This window comes from Arvicola amphibius, chromosome 2, assembly GCF_903992535.2.
Source record: "Arvicola amphibius chromosome 2, mArvAmp1.2, whole genome shotgun sequence".
Classification (NCBI taxonomy): Eukaryota; Metazoa; Chordata; class Mammalia; order Rodentia; family Cricetidae; genus Arvicola; species Arvicola amphibius.
In genome coordinates this window covers 81,987,167-82,004,075 of record NC_052048.2, presented here as the reverse complement: position 1 = coordinate 82,004,075, position 16,909 = coordinate 81,987,167, and the positions used below count along the sequence as shown (strand labels likewise).

The following is a 16,909-nucleotide window of genomic DNA, read 5'->3' as shown; positions in this document are numbered from 1 at the left end:
TTTCCATTAGTTTCTTGGTCCAAATTTGTCCCTTCTCAATCCACATGCCTCTGCCTCTCCAACTCATTCGTCATTTCTCATCCTAGATGATCCTTTCTCCAGAAGGTTGTTTCCAGCCTGCCCATGCTTCCAAGCAAGGTGTGTGACCTCTTACACAGTGCCCTCACTGTGCTGTCCCTTTCAGATCCCATAATCACACTGCAGTAAAATTACACAGTAGCATAATTGCAGGTTAATGTCCAAGAAAGAATTTTTGTTCTGCTTTCTTATTTTGCCCATTTATAGAATCATCATTTGCATATTCAGAATCGTGGTAGGAAAATGTTAGAGACTTTTTCAAATGCCTAAAATGAGAAAGGGTATGCCTAAGGTCTCCTTGAAAACAGTTTATTTTACTGCCTTAACTCTTTCTATCATAGTTATAACAATGCCAAATGAAACACAAATTATCCAAAAATCTAAGGTATAATTTTTGAAGAGCCCACAGTGGTACTGTTACTGATGTTCTGAAAGCTAACTGAGACTTTTAATCAAGGACAGAGTTCCTACAAACAGGCCTGGAGCTGGATTTCTTTTCAAGCACACATCAGTAGAGCCTCTAACTTAGAAGATATCATTTGCATCATAAAACAAATCTTCAGTTATCAAGCCAGTCTGTCCAACTGTTCTCCAAATAAGGAATTCCTTCTATATATTGCCATTCCACATATTCAAAGTTCAATACTTGTGCTCATGTTCAGGACAGTTTGCTTCTTCAAAACCTCTTCCTGCATATCCTCTCTATGAGCGCTGTGCCTAAGATACACACCTGCCCATCTTAACTGCATATACATCACAGCCACACCTTTGCCAAATATCACCTTCTAAAGTTTTGTATGCCAGACATAAGGATAGGAAAATATTTATAAATACGATGCATGATAAATTTGGACCTTCTTGACACATTTTCCAACAGTTGGAAAATGGCAGGGGGGGGTGTGGCACCTTGGCATTGCCTACAGATTCAGTCACTCTGGGCAGGAAATGATCGCTGGCCAGTTTTCGGGTGCTCACGGTAAAATGAAAGGAATTTCCCTTTTACCCTGCAACCCAAATATCACACTGTGCTTAAGGATGTGGCTGACATTTTAAAAGATCCCAAAGTTGTTCTCTTCCCAAAACGCAATTATGCCCTCCATCTCGGTGGGAGCCATTGTCTGGGTCTTCTCGGCTCTCTAGCATCTCTCTGTCTAGCTTTCATTATCCTGATTATCTATTCATTTGCTACCCAGCACTCAACTTATGAAAGATCATGTCTGCCATTTCTATAATGAGTGCTTGACTTTTACTGCCAGCATAAACATATAAAACACATAATAATTAAAGTTCACTAGTCACCAAAGTCTTGAGATCTGTCACATTGCTAATCTGATTTTTTCAAACAATTGCTTCTTAGAGCAAGGCTGCTTTTGCCCCTTGGGTACTTCCAAGACTTGGGTTGAAGAAGATGTCCGCAAAGCAGGGAGATCGTAAATGGGCACTATGTGTTTCAAAGTTAAAACTCATCCCTCAATCAAATAAAGTAGTATATAAGATCTGAGGGTTCTAGAGAGAACAAAACTTTACTTGGTAGCTGAATCAAGTATTTTCTCTAAGTTAAATAATTAAATAATGTAGTTTTCAGAACATCTAAGTTCTATATAACAAGCAGCATAATTTTTATGGAGGATTGTGTACATGCTAAGGGAGAAAATTCCTTGAAATAAAAGCCTGAAAAAAAACAAGAGTTAGAAACTTCACAATACATTGCCTTCAATTGGATAAGGACGAAGCTTCAGAGCAGCTCTTCTTTGGACACACTTCCTTGTTTTATAACATTTTCCAAATCCCCTAAGTGCCTCATGATAATGAATTCATCTGACGCTTCCCTCTAATCGCAAAAGAGATTAATGAGCTCATGCGCTATTCATGTGGCTCTCTGGGGGACATCAGCATGTGTTACTAGAAGTGTAATGTTTAGAAATGGATACAGTTGGATGTGTATTAGCCAAGGATGCTAGCAAGAAGAGTCTCCGTTCATGAAGAAGCAGGAACTAAAAAGGCAGCTTCCTTTGACAGGGTTCTCTTTCTGAGTAATGAAGGGTCTGGAGGATGTGCTCAAACAAAAGCACAGCAACCAGAAGACAAACAAAACCACTAGCAAGTCTCGAGCCTTGGGAAATTTTCTTCATCCTGAGCCTCAGTCTCCTTTGCTGTAAAATGAGGCCATAGTGAGTGACATCAACGTTACCAGTGCTGCTAGTAAGAATAAAGGTGGTGGAACAATCCAACAGCCAAAACAGTCAGTAGATCTCATTCCACACAAGGTTGCTTTAAGAAGCATGTCAAACTAATGTGTATATTTAAAAACACGGGGTCATTGAGCTTGAAGAAGAAGGATCACTGCACATTCAAAGTTAACTAGGACTTAAAAGTGAGTCTGCCTGAAGATGATGGTGATGATGACGGTGGTGATAATCGGGGCAGGACAGTGGCACAATGGTGGAGAGCAATTGCTGCTCTGCTAACACAGTGGTTCTCAACCTGTGAGTTGTGACTCCTCTGGGGATCGAACAACCCTTTCACAGGGGTCAAATGTCAGGTATCCTGCATATCAGATACTACATTACAATTCATAGTGGTAGCAAAATAACAATTATGGAGTAGCAATGAAATGATTTTATGGTCGGGAGTCACCACAACATGAGGAACCGTATTAAAGGGTCACAGCATTAGGAAGGCTGAGAAGCACAGCTTTAGAGGGTCTGAGTTCAGTTCCCAGCACCCACATGGTTGGCTCATGGTTGCCTATAGCTTCAGGTAATTCGTCAGTCTCCTCTAACCTCCACATGCACTCACATCTGAGTGGGCACACGAATGCTTTATAAGTTTGGCAGTATTTTACTTTTAGTGCACCATTTTGACAATTCTGGATAAAGTTCACATCTGCAAGAAAATGAATCCCTCTGGAAGAGATTAAGTTGACATGTAAAGGCATTAATATTAGTTTCTGAATGAGGAAGCCAGAGCTGACTAAGCTTTGATCAAATTGCCCTTTTTCTAATCTGAAAGTGAAACACCGGATTTGAGGCAACACAGGAGGTATTTCCTCTGACATAGGACTGTGCCTGCAGCTGTAATTGAGGCTGTAACTTATCAGCCTCCTGAGGGGCCACTTCAGCTGCTGGGCAGGAGGGAAGCATACCATTTTCAGTGCGGGCAGGAATTCTGTACTTCTAGCCAATGCATGATGCTTCTCATGAAGCCTGATTTAAAACATGTTCATCCCTTTTGTTATAAAAGACCCCACCTTCTCCACCTCTGTCAGTTCTTGCTCATTCTGTGTCCATTGTTATCACTCCCCTGGGGTTCTCAGTGGCAGGACAATATCTGTTCATACTCCTTTGACTTCAAGCTGAAGTTGCCACAGCCTAGAAAATGATTCTGCAGATTCCAGCCCAGACAAAGAAGCCCACTTGACCAAAATGTGTAAGGCTATCACTCCTCAGTCACAGGTCATCCCAATCTCAGGGCAAATGTCATCGCAAAACCACAGAAACCCCAACCTGTGTGAGGGACTATACTGCCATCGTTTGTGTACAGTGAATTTCTTTCTCAATCTGTTCAGATACAAAATTAGCATATACTCTCTCAGTCCTCATTTATAGATGCAAGCACAGTAGCATTAATACTTTAATGTAGTAGCAATGAATATGTAGTACATGTGGCCAAAAGAGCACTGGAATAAAGGTCACAAACACTGTCTCTAAAACAGACACTTTCTAGGATGCAACCTTGGGTCTGGATAACAGGGTCAGTGAAATGAGCCTTCCCTGCTCTGAGATTCCCAAACCAAGCCAGCAGTCACAGTCAGCAGAATAGATCAGGCTTCTGGGCTGTTCTTACAAATGAAGCACACGTGTTTACAGCTGTCTATAGTGGCATTTACCATGCAAAGCAGGGTTGTTAGCATGACAGAAGCCATATGTTCTGTGTTGGTGATATGGTCTAGAAGATGATACACACTAACTCATTTTGAAGACAAAAGAAGCTGGTCACCTTCATGATCTCAGGCAGCCTTGGAGACAGGATTGAGGCAACATCTAGGAAGTGCTATTTAAAAACCCAGTCTAAGTAGGATTTTCTAAAATCACCCTGAAGATCTGGCTTTACTGAGATATTAGATTATATCAGCAAGTATTCTTGCAGCTAATGTTACTAACCAGTCACTAAGAAGCCTTACATAGAGAAATGATTGGAGGATGCTCGTCTCATAAGAAGTTGATGGAATTTGCTGTCACAACTCTGATCTTCAAATTTGGCTGCAGAGATCTGTTTATGGAGCTACTATACTCATCTTCTTAGACCTTAATCTTTGAGGAATACTTTTGCTCCCAAGGAAGTTTACCATGTTTTACAGAACAAAAAGGGAAATGGATGAACAGAAGCCCTTGAAATGATTTTTTCTCAGTCATGGAGAGAAAAATTTCTCAGAAACTTGTTGACAGACATTTCTGTCCCACCCAGTCCCACAGCTGTTCAGCCCCAAAGAAACACACAGAGGTCTACATTAATCATAAACTGGTTGGCCTAGCAGCTCAGGCTTTCTTATTAACTAATGCTTGCATCTTAAATTAGCCCATAATTCTTGTGTGCGTTAGTCACGTGGCTTGGTACCTTTATCAGTGAGGCATTCTCATCTTGCCTCCTCTGCGTCTGGGTGATACAGGCTGACTCTTTCTTCTTCCCAGAATTCTCCTCTTCTGGTCACCCCACCTCTACTTCCTGTCTCGTTACCCCATCTATACTTCTTGCCTGGCTACTGGCCAATCAACATTTTGTTAAAATACAAGTAACAAATCTTTACAGGGTGAAAAAAACCATTGTCCCACAGCAAAAGCTCATCAAATTTGCTTAATGCTGACAGAATTCCACCCTCGTCAGATTTGATGCACACACACACACACACACACACACATTCTTACTTAAACTAGTCCTGAATTCCTTAGAAATTAACAACATTAAATATTACAAGTATTCTAAATATCTTTTTGACAATGCAAAACTCATAAATATGTGTAGATAATTTTTTACATATTTAAAATGGTATATTTTATTCTGACCCTAAAGTAGTTACAAGTTGCCTCACTGCTTCCAAGTAAAATATCTGGCAAGTATCATATCATAGAGTTTCTATCTTTACATAGTTGAAATTCTCTTCCATGAAGATTAGTCAAGAAGTCTGAGGACTTTAAGCACAAGAAAACTAGAAAAGGAAAACTAAACCTGCCCAGAAGTTTTCAACAGTGGGTAGAGGTGGGACAAGGGCCAGGAGGGACATCTATTTGAGAGCTACATCCAGGGCAGGGGGAAGGTCTGCCACCTCATCTTGTAAGAGATGTGAAGAATGTCCCTTGAGTTCATGTACTCCCCACCAGCAGAGAACACCTCCAGGGAGTGGGAAGCCAACAAAACTCTATCTTCCTTCCCAGGTCTTCCTTTCTCCTCCTTTTCCCAGGGATGTGAGTGGTATGTCAGAGCTTGTAGATCTGCCTCTCAGTTCTGCAGTTATAGACAAGGAGACATCATAATGGTATTAGAAGGACAGTCAGAGGCTAAAGTCAAAAGATGAAGGCACAGAGAGAGCCTTCCCTTATAACCTTTCAGAACCATAGGTGCCTCACTGTGGTGAGCTCATATGCTGGAATACTTCATCCCTGGTTGGTGTAACTGTTTGTTAAGAAATAGAAGATGTGAGTGGGCTCTGAGGCTTCAGAAGCCCATGCCATTTCCAGTAAAGTATCTCTCTGCCTTGTGCTTGAGGATCAAGGTGCGAGCTCTTAAAACACCATGGATACCTGCCTGCTAGATGTACCCATCATGATATACATGGGCGGTAACCATCTGAATTATAGGTCCAAATAGACACTTTCTTCTGTATGTTGCTTTGGCAACCTTAGTGACCTTTTAGAGATGTCCAGCTTTTGCAGATTTTAGCCTCAGTCACCAATTCATGTCTAAGAATTAGAACTAGCCTGTTATTCCTCAGAGTCAGGCAAGTGAATTCACAGCCAAGAGGCCAGCAGCTTCATTTCCAAATGCTATAACAGTGCCGACCTCCACAAACCCAGATGCCATCTGGAAAAAAAGCAAGTAAGGAAGGGATAGGGTGTAGCCTCCTCTCAACTAGATGGATGTAAATCTAGAGGTGTGTTACATTATTAGAGCCAATAAAATTTTAAATCACACTAAGTTAAATTTAGTTTTCTCCACCTACTCAGTGGCCATAGTCCTCAGATCAGTTAAGCTCTAGAAAAGCTATGTTTTCTTTGTATACCCAAATTATAGTATGAACAAATTTATAATCACATACAATTATATTATTTTGTTTAGGGGATGCATGCAGATAGCCATTCCCTAAGATTCTTAATAAATCCCTGAAAAATGAAAGCATTAGATAGCCATTCTTTCAGTATTTGTGTGGGAATCGATGTGTGTACAGCAAGCAATATGTTGGAAGACAGACATGAGTTCCAGTCAGTATAAGTCACCAAAGACATGGCTTAATCAAGTCAGCAGTGAGACTGTGGTGAATGCAGACGATGTGTAGCCTTCCTGCTCTGTTAGTGTCCTCCACTGTAGAACTGGTGGCGAGGGGGCAGTGTCTGTCCTTCCTTGCATTATAGGAGTTTATGTCTCTAGAAAGTGGGAAACTGGATTACCAAAGTCACAGGGCAGCTACACGTATAGCCTGACAAAGAATTCTTGCATTTGGTTTAATAACTTTTTTTTTATTGTCTCTAGACTCTTTCTTAGTAGAAGTAACTAAGTAAGCAAGTGACATTTTTTTTCCTCACTTAACCAGGAAGTTGTATCACAGACAACTCCACAGGAATTTAGCAAAAAGTCTTGATCCCAATGAAATGTGAAAGGAGCCTGCAGCCTGCTGTTCTCAAGACAAAATTCTAAGTCCCCCTTGGTGGGTGGAGATTAGCACAGCCCTTTCAGCAACCTCTCACCTTACAAATAGATTAATTTGGAAATCAATTCCTGGTGTAGCTGTTCAAGGTAGTCAGTGATCAGTGGGTGGAGCAGGCCTCACACAGAAGTGAAGGCTATTATCTTCAAAGTGAGCAAAACCCTTTTTCCAGAGGCCTGCCTGAACGTGCTGAATGCTTTTATTTGAATATGAAAGAAGGGCTGTTGGCTTCACAGCCTTCCCCGGGAATTTGCTCGTTTGTATCAACAAAGGACTCAGGGTGCCCAGGCTGAGCTAGAAACCTTTTCAAGCTGAACCTTCCATTTTTTTTCTTAGTGAAAATGCAAATGTTTGAACACTAGGAAAACGAAAGAAAAAATCGCAGTGTTCTTATCAGTGAATCACTCACAGATTCTTAATGAAGAAGAATATGCCAGAACAGGTTCAAAGAACAAGGCGCTCGTGCGCGCTGGACACGTGCGTACGAGCACGCGAGAGTATACACACACACACACACACACACATGCACGCGCGCGCACTCGCGTACCCACGCTGCCAATCTTAAGCTAACTTCCAAGCTCTGCTCCCCCCTTCACATCCTAAGCAGTGCAGCAGATAGCATGATCCATTGTGTGAGTGTGTGTGGTCTCGTTAATTCTCACTACAATAGCCTTCAAAAGAAAATGTGGTTGTCATCTCCCCGACCTTTCAAATGGCAGGAATTTTTCTCACTGCATTTCAAGAAAAGGTTCCAGCAGTCTAATCGTTCATCACAATCTAGTAGCTAATTTCGTATCTGATAGCTAAGTGCTTAAGGCGTGAGCGTCTGCTTCCTGCACTTCAATCACTCCCACAGGTAAGCCATAGTTGGAGTCGCAGCACCGCCTTGCCCCGAGTGAGCCAATACTGTCACCGTGTGGAACTCGTGCGTATAACAGAAACTCCTGTCTGCCTCACAAGCTAAAGATTTGGCTACTGTATTCTTGAACTCTCCTATAGGTGTGCTTTTTAGCTTCGCTTACAAAAGTCCCATGAAGATTTATTTGGAAACTGAACCTGGATCTTCATTTTAATGCAAGAATTCATGTCGTTGGGTTTTTTTCTTTTTTCCATCTTTATTTATTTATTTATTTATTTATTTTTGAAAAAAGAAAACAATCTTTTTTCATTATACATACCAATCCAAGTTCCCACTCCCTGCTCTCCTCCCATTCCCCCCACATACCCCTCACAGCATTCGCATCCACTTTTCTGAGAGGGTGAGTAAGGCACACTGCTTTGGGAAAGGTCCCACGCCCTCCCTACTATATCTAGGCTGTAAGGAAGAACATTATAGTCTACTAAGCTTGCTCCCACTGGTACTTAGGGGAAAAAAACAAACTGTTTTTAAATGATAAAGAGCTATGGTGAGAGGCTCATGGAACTCCAAGAACCATTAAATTTAATAGCAGGGTCGTGCAGAATTCCAAGCCTAGATGACGCTTTCAGTGCCTCACAGAGTTCTATCCCAAGCGTTCTGTATCCCCCAGAATGGGGTTTAGAAGGCTGAGAGTGTAGCTGAAGTGTGACTGGAGAAGGCTAAGGCCCAGTTTCTCTCCCTCCCTTCCCCTCCCTCCTTCTTCCGTCTCTTTCTCCCTCCCCTTTCACTACCTGCCTTAGCCACCTGAGCTGTGTAATTATGAGAGAGAACTCTGTGGCTTTGCAGAGCTTGAAGGCTCCTGTTATTCTTTTGGTCCCCGCCCCTTTCCACGCCCACTCCCAGCGACCTCTAATCTCTTGTCCTCATCCTGAATTGCCTCTCTTGCTCTCTCTCTCTCTCTTCCTGGAGCACGCGTGTTCCCCACTTCTCCCTTCTCCTCTCTCTCTCTCTCTCTCTCTCTCTCTCTCTCTCTCTCTCTCTCTCTCTCTCTCTCTCTCTCTCTCTCTGTCTGTCTGTCTCTCTCTCTCTCTGTCTCTCTGTCTCTGTCTCTGTCTGTCTCTGTCTGTCTGTCTCTCTCTCTCTCTCTCTCTCTCTCCTCTCTCTCTGTTCCTCCTTTCTCCCTCTCCCCTCCATAACCCCCCTAAGTAAGCATTTAACATGTTCTGTCTGTCCATGTCTCTGACTCCTGTCTGTCCTCCCCTGCTGGCTAGCACTTCCCGCCACTAGCTGTTCTGGACCCGCCGGGCATCCACTGTGAGTTCCTGCCCTCTTGGGAGGAACTTTCCCTCCTGGGAAACTGCAAGTCTCTGCCCTGGGAATGGCCATTCCCAGAGCTCGTTGCCTGCCTACAGCCGCTCGGAACACGCCAGCATTTCCCGCCGCGGGTATTTTTAAGAATAAAAGCTCCTAGAGAGACTATTCCATTCTTTCCCTACTGTGTGAACTTCTATCACCTGGCTACATGAACTTCAAACTCTACAACTAAACTCTTCCAGTTTACTGCATCTAGCTCCTATTAGAACTGGAATGTGTGCAGCCGGGCAGTGGTGGCACAGGCCTTTAATCCCAGCACTCAAGGAGGCAGAGGCAGGCAGATCTCTATGAGCTCAAGGTCAGCCTGATTTACAGAACGACTTGCAGGACCAGCTCAATAGCTACTGAGAAACCCTGTTTCGAAAAACAGAAGAAGAAGAAGAAGAAGAAGAGGAGGAGGAGGAGGAGGAGGAGGAGGAGGAGGAGGAGGAGGAGGAGGAGGAGGAGGAGGAAGAAAAAGAAGAAATAATTGGAATGTGTGCAAAATAATTTGTATGGTTTAATGCTTACTTTTAAGTGAAAATAGTCTTCATATATTTAAAAAATAAGAAGCAGAATAAGTAAATGAAGCACAGAGGTTTCAGCAAGGATTAAGGAAAGTGGAGAGGATGTAATCCTATCCCGGGTGAATGAAAGAAAGAAGCAACAGAGAATGAAGTCCCTGGAAGGGCAGGCCTGCCTTGTGCCAGGCTGTTCTGCCTGAATGTGCAGTCGTGGTGGAGAATAAATTGTGTGCACAAGGAATGCTTGGCATGAGTCTCTCTTGAAATATTTATTAAATGGATGGATAGATTCATAGGAAATGGAATAAATTATAAAACAGCCTCACTGATGAGGAAAAAGGAGGATGTGAGGGCAGGGTTCCCTTAGGAGATGCTGTGCTGGGCATATTTGATTAGTAGCCATCAGGGAAACAGGGAGAAAGCGAGTGGGCTTTCTAGAGAGGGGATCTCATGGTAGTCACTAGCCACAGGCAGCTGGGAAGGAAGGTAAAGTCTGTATCACATCTCACAGATGCTGACCAGGGTGGCAGTGAAGGGGGGCTGCTGTTCTGAGTCATCTGTATCCATGTGCCTACAGAGTCATCAAACTTCAGGTCATAAATATCCTGAAAAGGAGAAATGCGTCTGGACTGAACTCGTGAAGTCTTTATTTTTCTTGTCACCTTTCCCTAAACAGAACGGCATAACAACTATTCAGATTGGCATGTGATATTTACATAATCAGAAGATGAACGGTATAAGGGCGGGTATGTGGGTCATGTTCCTGTCGCTGAGATAAAATACCATGACCAAAGGATGGAAGAGATTATTTGGCTAATGGTTTCAGAGGGGTAAGAGTCCATGATGGCAGAGAGGCAGGCAGCAAATAGAAGGCATGTAGAGCCAGAGTAAGAAGCTGAGCACTCCCACCCTTAACTGTAAGTACAAAGCAGAAAGAGTGGACTAAAGAACGAGATGAGTCTTTCCTTCTCAAAATTCACCTCCCGTGGCACACTTCCTCCAGTAAGGCAATGCTTTTTAAACTTCCCTAGAGAGTCTCCAACTGGGGATCAAGTGTTCCAATGCGTAAGCCTACTGGGTACATTTTCATTCAAAGCACTACAGATGGTGTGTGTCAGGGGTAGGGAGTGTTTCCATGTAACCAGCTTGTCATCTTATATAAGTAACTTAAGTTCTTGCCAACTTTGGTATTTACTGGGGATAGTCTTAGGAGTATTCTCTGCACACACTGAGGGCAACTCTATTCTCATCGAGAAATGGGTTGCTGCAGCTCATATTTTATATGTCTTTATACACTCAATTTTAAACAAAATTCTTTCTTCAAAGTTAACTGAAGTTTTCCTGTAGGAGATCTAAGGATGCTCTGACGATTCTGTGCCTTTCAATAAGCAAATTCCTAAAAGACACTGCGTTGTTTCTATTATGATGCAACCAACCCTTAAATGAGAGCTAAGCTATTATCAGAAGCTCAAGTGTTCAGTGTGATATTGTCTGCTATGGGTAAATGTATAGTAAGTCCCTAGAAATTCTTCTTTCCTGTGAGGGGGGTCACTCAGACAGATGTTTGCACACAAGCATGGAAGCCAATGTCATCCCAAGACATCATCTAAATTATGTCGAGACAAGGTCTCTCCTTTTGCCTGAAACTTGCCTAGTTGGCTAGAGTATCTGACCAAAGAGTCCCAAGCCTCTACCTGTCTCCACCTGTCCAGCTGCGTCCACTATACCTGGCCTTCATAGATTCTGGGGCTCAAACTCAAGCTCTTGTGCTTGCATAGCGAGCGCTTCATGAACTGAATCACTGCCTCAGCTGCTATAATTTATTTATTAATCTTACACAACTGAACCTCTAAAATGGCTTCTTCATGGTATCAACATCTTTTTTGTTTGTTTGTTTGTTTGTTTTTGTTTTTCGAAACAGGGTTTCTCTCTAGGTTTGGAGCCTATCCTGGAACTAGAAGACCAGGCTGGCCTCGAAGTCACAGAGATTCACCTGCCTCTGCCTCCCGAGTGCTGGGACTAAAGACATCACCACCAGGCAGTCAAGCACAAATCCTTTATAACATAATTATGGATTTGGATGAGTTTAACATCTGCCAGTATGCTTTATAGGCTTCTTAAACTAGAATTCTAAAGTGTATTGGCCTTCATGGAAAGATACAGCGAGGGGAACAGAATGAAAGTAGGCTGAGGGGGGCTGAGAGAGGCTGAGCTACACAGAACCATAAGGCTTTCTTTGCTGCAGGTCTACTTGGACACTTACTAAGCTGACATCATAGAAGTCTCCAAGAGGGTATCACAGTTCATGACCACAGGGTCCTTTCCTCGTAAAGGCCTTGTAGGTGTTTGTGTCTGGTGGAATGCACTTTGGAGAATTCTGAAGAGACAGATGGTGACAATTTACAGTCATAGCCATGGATTTCAGAAGAGGGAAGCAATGTTTGCCCTGGGGCACAGTGGGAGGTGATGGGAAGGTGGGTTCACCCATCCTGTGTAGCCCCAAGCCACTTGCATCCCTACCTCAGGCGAGCTGAGGACCTTACCTCCAGTGCCCAAACCATTGTCTTGGTCATGTTGTTATTGTCTGGCCATGCAGGCTTAAGATAGGAAGAACAGTGGGTGATTCACTCCTAGACTGGCTGAGTTCCTCTAGATTTTAAAATCCTCATCCCAGAAGAAAGCCATGATCCAAGGCCGAAAACAAATAGTAAGACCACATACCCAAAGTTTTACTTATATAAAAATTATATATCTAGACCAAAACTGATGATTCTGTCCCACCCTTACCTTGACAAACATATCTGACAAAATATATCTTTGGCAAATATCTCTATGATCTCCAAGAGGTTGGATTCAAGTGACTTATATTCATGAGTAGCTGGGAGGTTTGCAGAGACACCACATCTCCAGGAGAGCCACTGGGTTCCTCCCTTTTGACTCCAGGGCTGGTGGCCAGGGAATTGTGTGCAGCAAGAATGGTGTGCCCTCAGGAACCAATGCACCCCTACTCTGTCCCCACTATTCTGAATTGGTACCCTGGAGACCACTGGTGCCCTTGCAGCTGGCTCTCAGGAGAGCCCTGAGAATGAATTTAAATACCCTGGGAGATGCTAAGGGTCTGAGCCAGAAATGCTAAAGCTGCTCTGGCTTTGGGGGTACATGGCCCCTGCAGAGGCACATGGCAGGCCAGGTGTCTAAGCAGAATTTGGGAGGAGGAGCTGATTCCTCTGTGTGGACAGCACTTTGTAGTTTTCACAGCTCCTTCTGTTTCTGGTTGAATTTAAGCACCTCAGGTCCCTCTGACCTACCGTTTTTCTTCCTCCCAGAGGTAGGTTACTTCCCCTTTGGCATTAAAAAGAAAAGTGCATCCGTTGTGTGAAGAAATGAAAATGATGTATTTTATCAACTTCAAAACTTGTCCCAAGGCCTTCTCCCAGACCATGATAAATAATAGAGGTTTTATTTTCATTGAATTCCTGTGTGTACAGCACGTGCTGGGTCACATTGCACCAATGTGTGGCCAGAAGCAGCTGAGGGCTCTTCAAAACAGCATCATGGTCCAGAGCTTTCTCTGACGGGAAGGACAGAGCTGCATCAGTGTCGGACCCCACAGGAACAGCCCCTCCCAAATGTGATTCTAAACGTACTACAAGGAATGGGGCGGGGCCACTGGCGTTCCTGTGAAAGCAAAATAATAAGAGACTGGAGGGAGAGACAGAAGAAAGAGGGCAAAGTAGAAGAAAATTCCCTCTACACAAATGTCACAGGATCAAAACACCCATGGTTTTGGCTTTGCAGTACTGGTAAACTGCTCTAGTGAGCTCGGCCGGTCATCTTTAGATGGGAAGTCATCATCACTCAGGTTGTAGACAGGGCAGTCACCCTGGCTACAATCACATGTGCTGTGTTCTCCACCCCCAGGATCCTGGAGCTGCAGCAGAGTGGAGACATGGACATCCTGAAGCACAAGTGGTGGCCTAAGAATGGCCAGTGTGACCTATACTCCTCAGTAGATGCGAAGCAGAAGGGAGGAGCCCTGGACATCAAGAGCCTGGCGGGTGTGTTCTGCATCCTGGCTGCAGGGATCGTGCTCTCCTGCCTCATAGCGGTGCTGGAGACGTGGTGGAGCAGGAGGAAGGGCTCACGGGTCCCGTCCAAAGAGGTACTTGAACTTGTGCCCCAACTAGAGCTGCCAAACATTCGGTAGCTGTATTTCCAGGGAGGAAAGGGTAATATTAGCAATTGCTTTTTCTGACTTCTTTGAAGATTCAAAACAAGCACGTGGCTAGACAACGCCAGTTCCCATTTAGAACATTCACGGTGAATAAAGAGCAAGGGGCAGTGTCTGTGAGGCCGACAATTTCATATTCTATAGCAGGCTCTGAAATTCTGAATCGTGGCCTACATACTAATGATCCAGGAAGGCTATGGTTCCCTTGACCCAGTTCTCAAAAATGCTGAATAGTTTCTTTCGATTCCTTAAATTGGAGTTAAACCTGTGTTTTAAAGTCTGGGCATAAAAGGCCCTAGCATGATGCTTTCTCTTCACCATTAGGCCCTGCTTCCTATCTATGTGTGAAGAGCTGAAGATATGATGACTGTGTGTCTCGGGCTCTCCCGTGAGCCCACTGTGCCAAATTCATATGGGTAAATCCTTCTGGGTTCTGCTTATCTCCCTGACTATGTCATCAGCTTAACTCCAGGGCCATGTCTCAGTTTGTATAGCTATCTCTGCAAAATCATACATAGTAACTCAGGGAAAACAGCATGTGAGGTAAATTCATGAAAACATGAACATTTAAAAAGAGAGAGAGAGGGACAACAGCATTTGGCTAGTTAATCTTAAAAGAGTTGGTGTGGAAAAAAAAAAACATTGAGTTTATTCAGTGGTTTCATTTGAGGGGCCATTTCAACAAAAGCTTTAAACTTTCTGCCCATCACTTGGCTGACTGATGCCCAAGGCAGTTCACCGAGGATGGGCTTTGATGTACGAAGAAAAATGACCTCTCATTTGTATCTGCATGTCTGCGCGGCAGTGTTTGTCTTTCAAACATCCTTCTCTGCGTAGTCTAAGGATCCTCGTAGCTCCTTAGATGCAAAGTAGCATCAGTACCGTTTGTAAGAACGGCTTCGCTTTCCTTGCTTCCTACCTGTGTGGGTGATCATACCCAATCCCACGATGTGGAGACAGAATTAAAAGCTAATCAGGTTTATCGTCATGCCGTCTTTGTAAAGTACGCATTGGTATCTCTGCTGACATCAATCCAAAGCAAAAGGCCACATTAATGCAGATTGTAGCTGAGACTCGGTGTTCTGCATACTCTGGAAATGAAGGGCTCCTGGGCTTCTATTTTTGAATTACTACAGAAGATATTAAATGTTTGCATTGTTACAGCTGTTGATGGATGTCTAGATTACAGTTGCCGTGGGAACCATAAAATTATACATCTCAACCTTCTGAAGTCTCGGTGATAATACTGCATTAATGGATTTTTATTGGATTTTTAAATGAGAAAGGAGAAGGGAACGCAGGGCTGTGCATTCCAGCAGGCTTCGCTGCAGAGTACTGCACGCGCGGCGGGAAAACACATACCCTATTCTAACTTCCGATGGCCATTCCAGGTTCTGTGCACAAACATCTCTTCTCCTCTTATGATTAATGGACATTTTTATAACCTCATAAATTTAGTTTATTGACCTTAGCTGTAAATAAGTCTGATCACAGAGGAAATTTGATTTCTTCTCAATTCTATTTTTTTCAACCCTGAAGGGTTTAGTGGGAAAAATTTCTCCCTAAAACTCTGAGGCTTTACTGCCTTTTAAAATAAATAAATAGAACTTCTTGCAAACACACCACCCACTTAACTTAAAACTGACCCTCAGTTAAAGCTACTTATTCACACGCCCTGACCTCACAGTTGCCAGGTGCAAGTGCTGGTGCTGGGCATCACATGCTGTCCCTGTCAAGGAGAAGTCTCTCTCGTGCTGACTCTTTCTAAGAATCCTCATAACCCTGGGCTGTAAGAAACAACACCTTGTTAGTCATTGACAAATTACTGCGAAGAAACACATATCTCTCTCATCTAAGGACAGAAAGTTAAGGCTAGGCCTAAGGGATAGAAGGAGTAACAAGAAAAAAAAAGAATCCATCTGGAATGAGATTCTGAAAGAGGAAGCGTGCACCGGAAAGGGGTGGCAGGGGTTGAGGGAAGTCTCCAGAATCAGAACTTCTGCTCGTGTTGCTGCCTGAGCCTGTCCCGCGCGTCTTTGTAGCTGCATGCGGCATATGCTCATTTTAAAGCCCCGGCTGCAAAGAAAGTATTTTCTATAGATACTTTATCTCAAAGCCCTGTCAGGATTCCCAGAAACTAGAACAGTGCCTGGCTCATGCTAGGGGCCAAGTCGATATCTGTTAAGCAAATATGCCCCACAGTTCAGTTAATTACATGTTTGCTGAACGACTTTTTTTTAATCCATGCAAGCTAGAACTGATGAGATCCTTATTTTCTTTTTCTTCATCTCCAGGATGACAAGGAAATTGACCTGGAGCACCTCCATAGACGTGTAAATAGCTTGTGCACAGATGACGACAGCCCCCATAAACAGTTTTCCACCTCGTCAATTGACTTGACCCCTCTGGACATTGACACTTTGCCAACACGACAAGCCCTGGAGCAGATCAGTGATTTCAGAAACACTCACATCACCACCACCACCTTCATCCCAGAGCAGATCCAGACTCTTAGCCGCACGCTTTCAGCGAAGGCTGCCTCTGGCTTCGCTTTCGGCAGTGTGCCGGAGCACCGAACTGGCCCTTTTAGGCACAGGGCTCCTAATGGGGGCTTTTTCAGGAGTCCTATCAAAACAATGTCATCTATTCCTTATCAGCCTACTCCCACCCTGGGGCTCAATCTGGGCAATGACCCTGACCGAGGCACGTCCATTTGAGCAGCAGACAGCTCCGCCTATCCTAGGACTCCCCCAAAGGAGCAACTGTAATGTGGGACTAACATGGATGTGACGTTTTATTTAAAAGAAATCAGGATAATTAGTAACAATTCTAGTTCTTTTTCCTCACACCCTTCCCTGCTCTGTTGCTTTTTTCTCTCTTTCTCCTTCTCTGTCTATCACCCTCCATTTTTTTCATTACTCAACTTGTTCCCCACGAATATAGTA

General features: G+C 43.6%; 1 protein-coding gene across 3 annotated transcripts in view; it reads left to right on the top strand.

The window, feature by feature from the left end:
* Positions 1 to 16,909, top strand: part of Grid2 (glutamate ionotropic receptor delta type subunit 2) — a 1,433,911-nt gene that overhangs the window by 1,385,293 nt on the left and 31,709 nt on the right. For 2 of the 3 annotated variants that reach the window (XM_038318963.1, XM_038318961.1), the window contains 2 exons: positions 13,655 to 13,895; positions 16,259 to 16,681. In XM_038318963.1, the coding sequence (XP_038174891.1) occupies positions 13,655 to 13,895; positions 16,259 to 16,681 (664 nt within the window). Of the gene's footprint in view, positions 1 to 13,654; positions 13,896 to 16,258; positions 16,682 to 16,909 lie in introns of those variants that run through there. The other variant, XM_038318962.1, reaches the window with a different exon arrangement.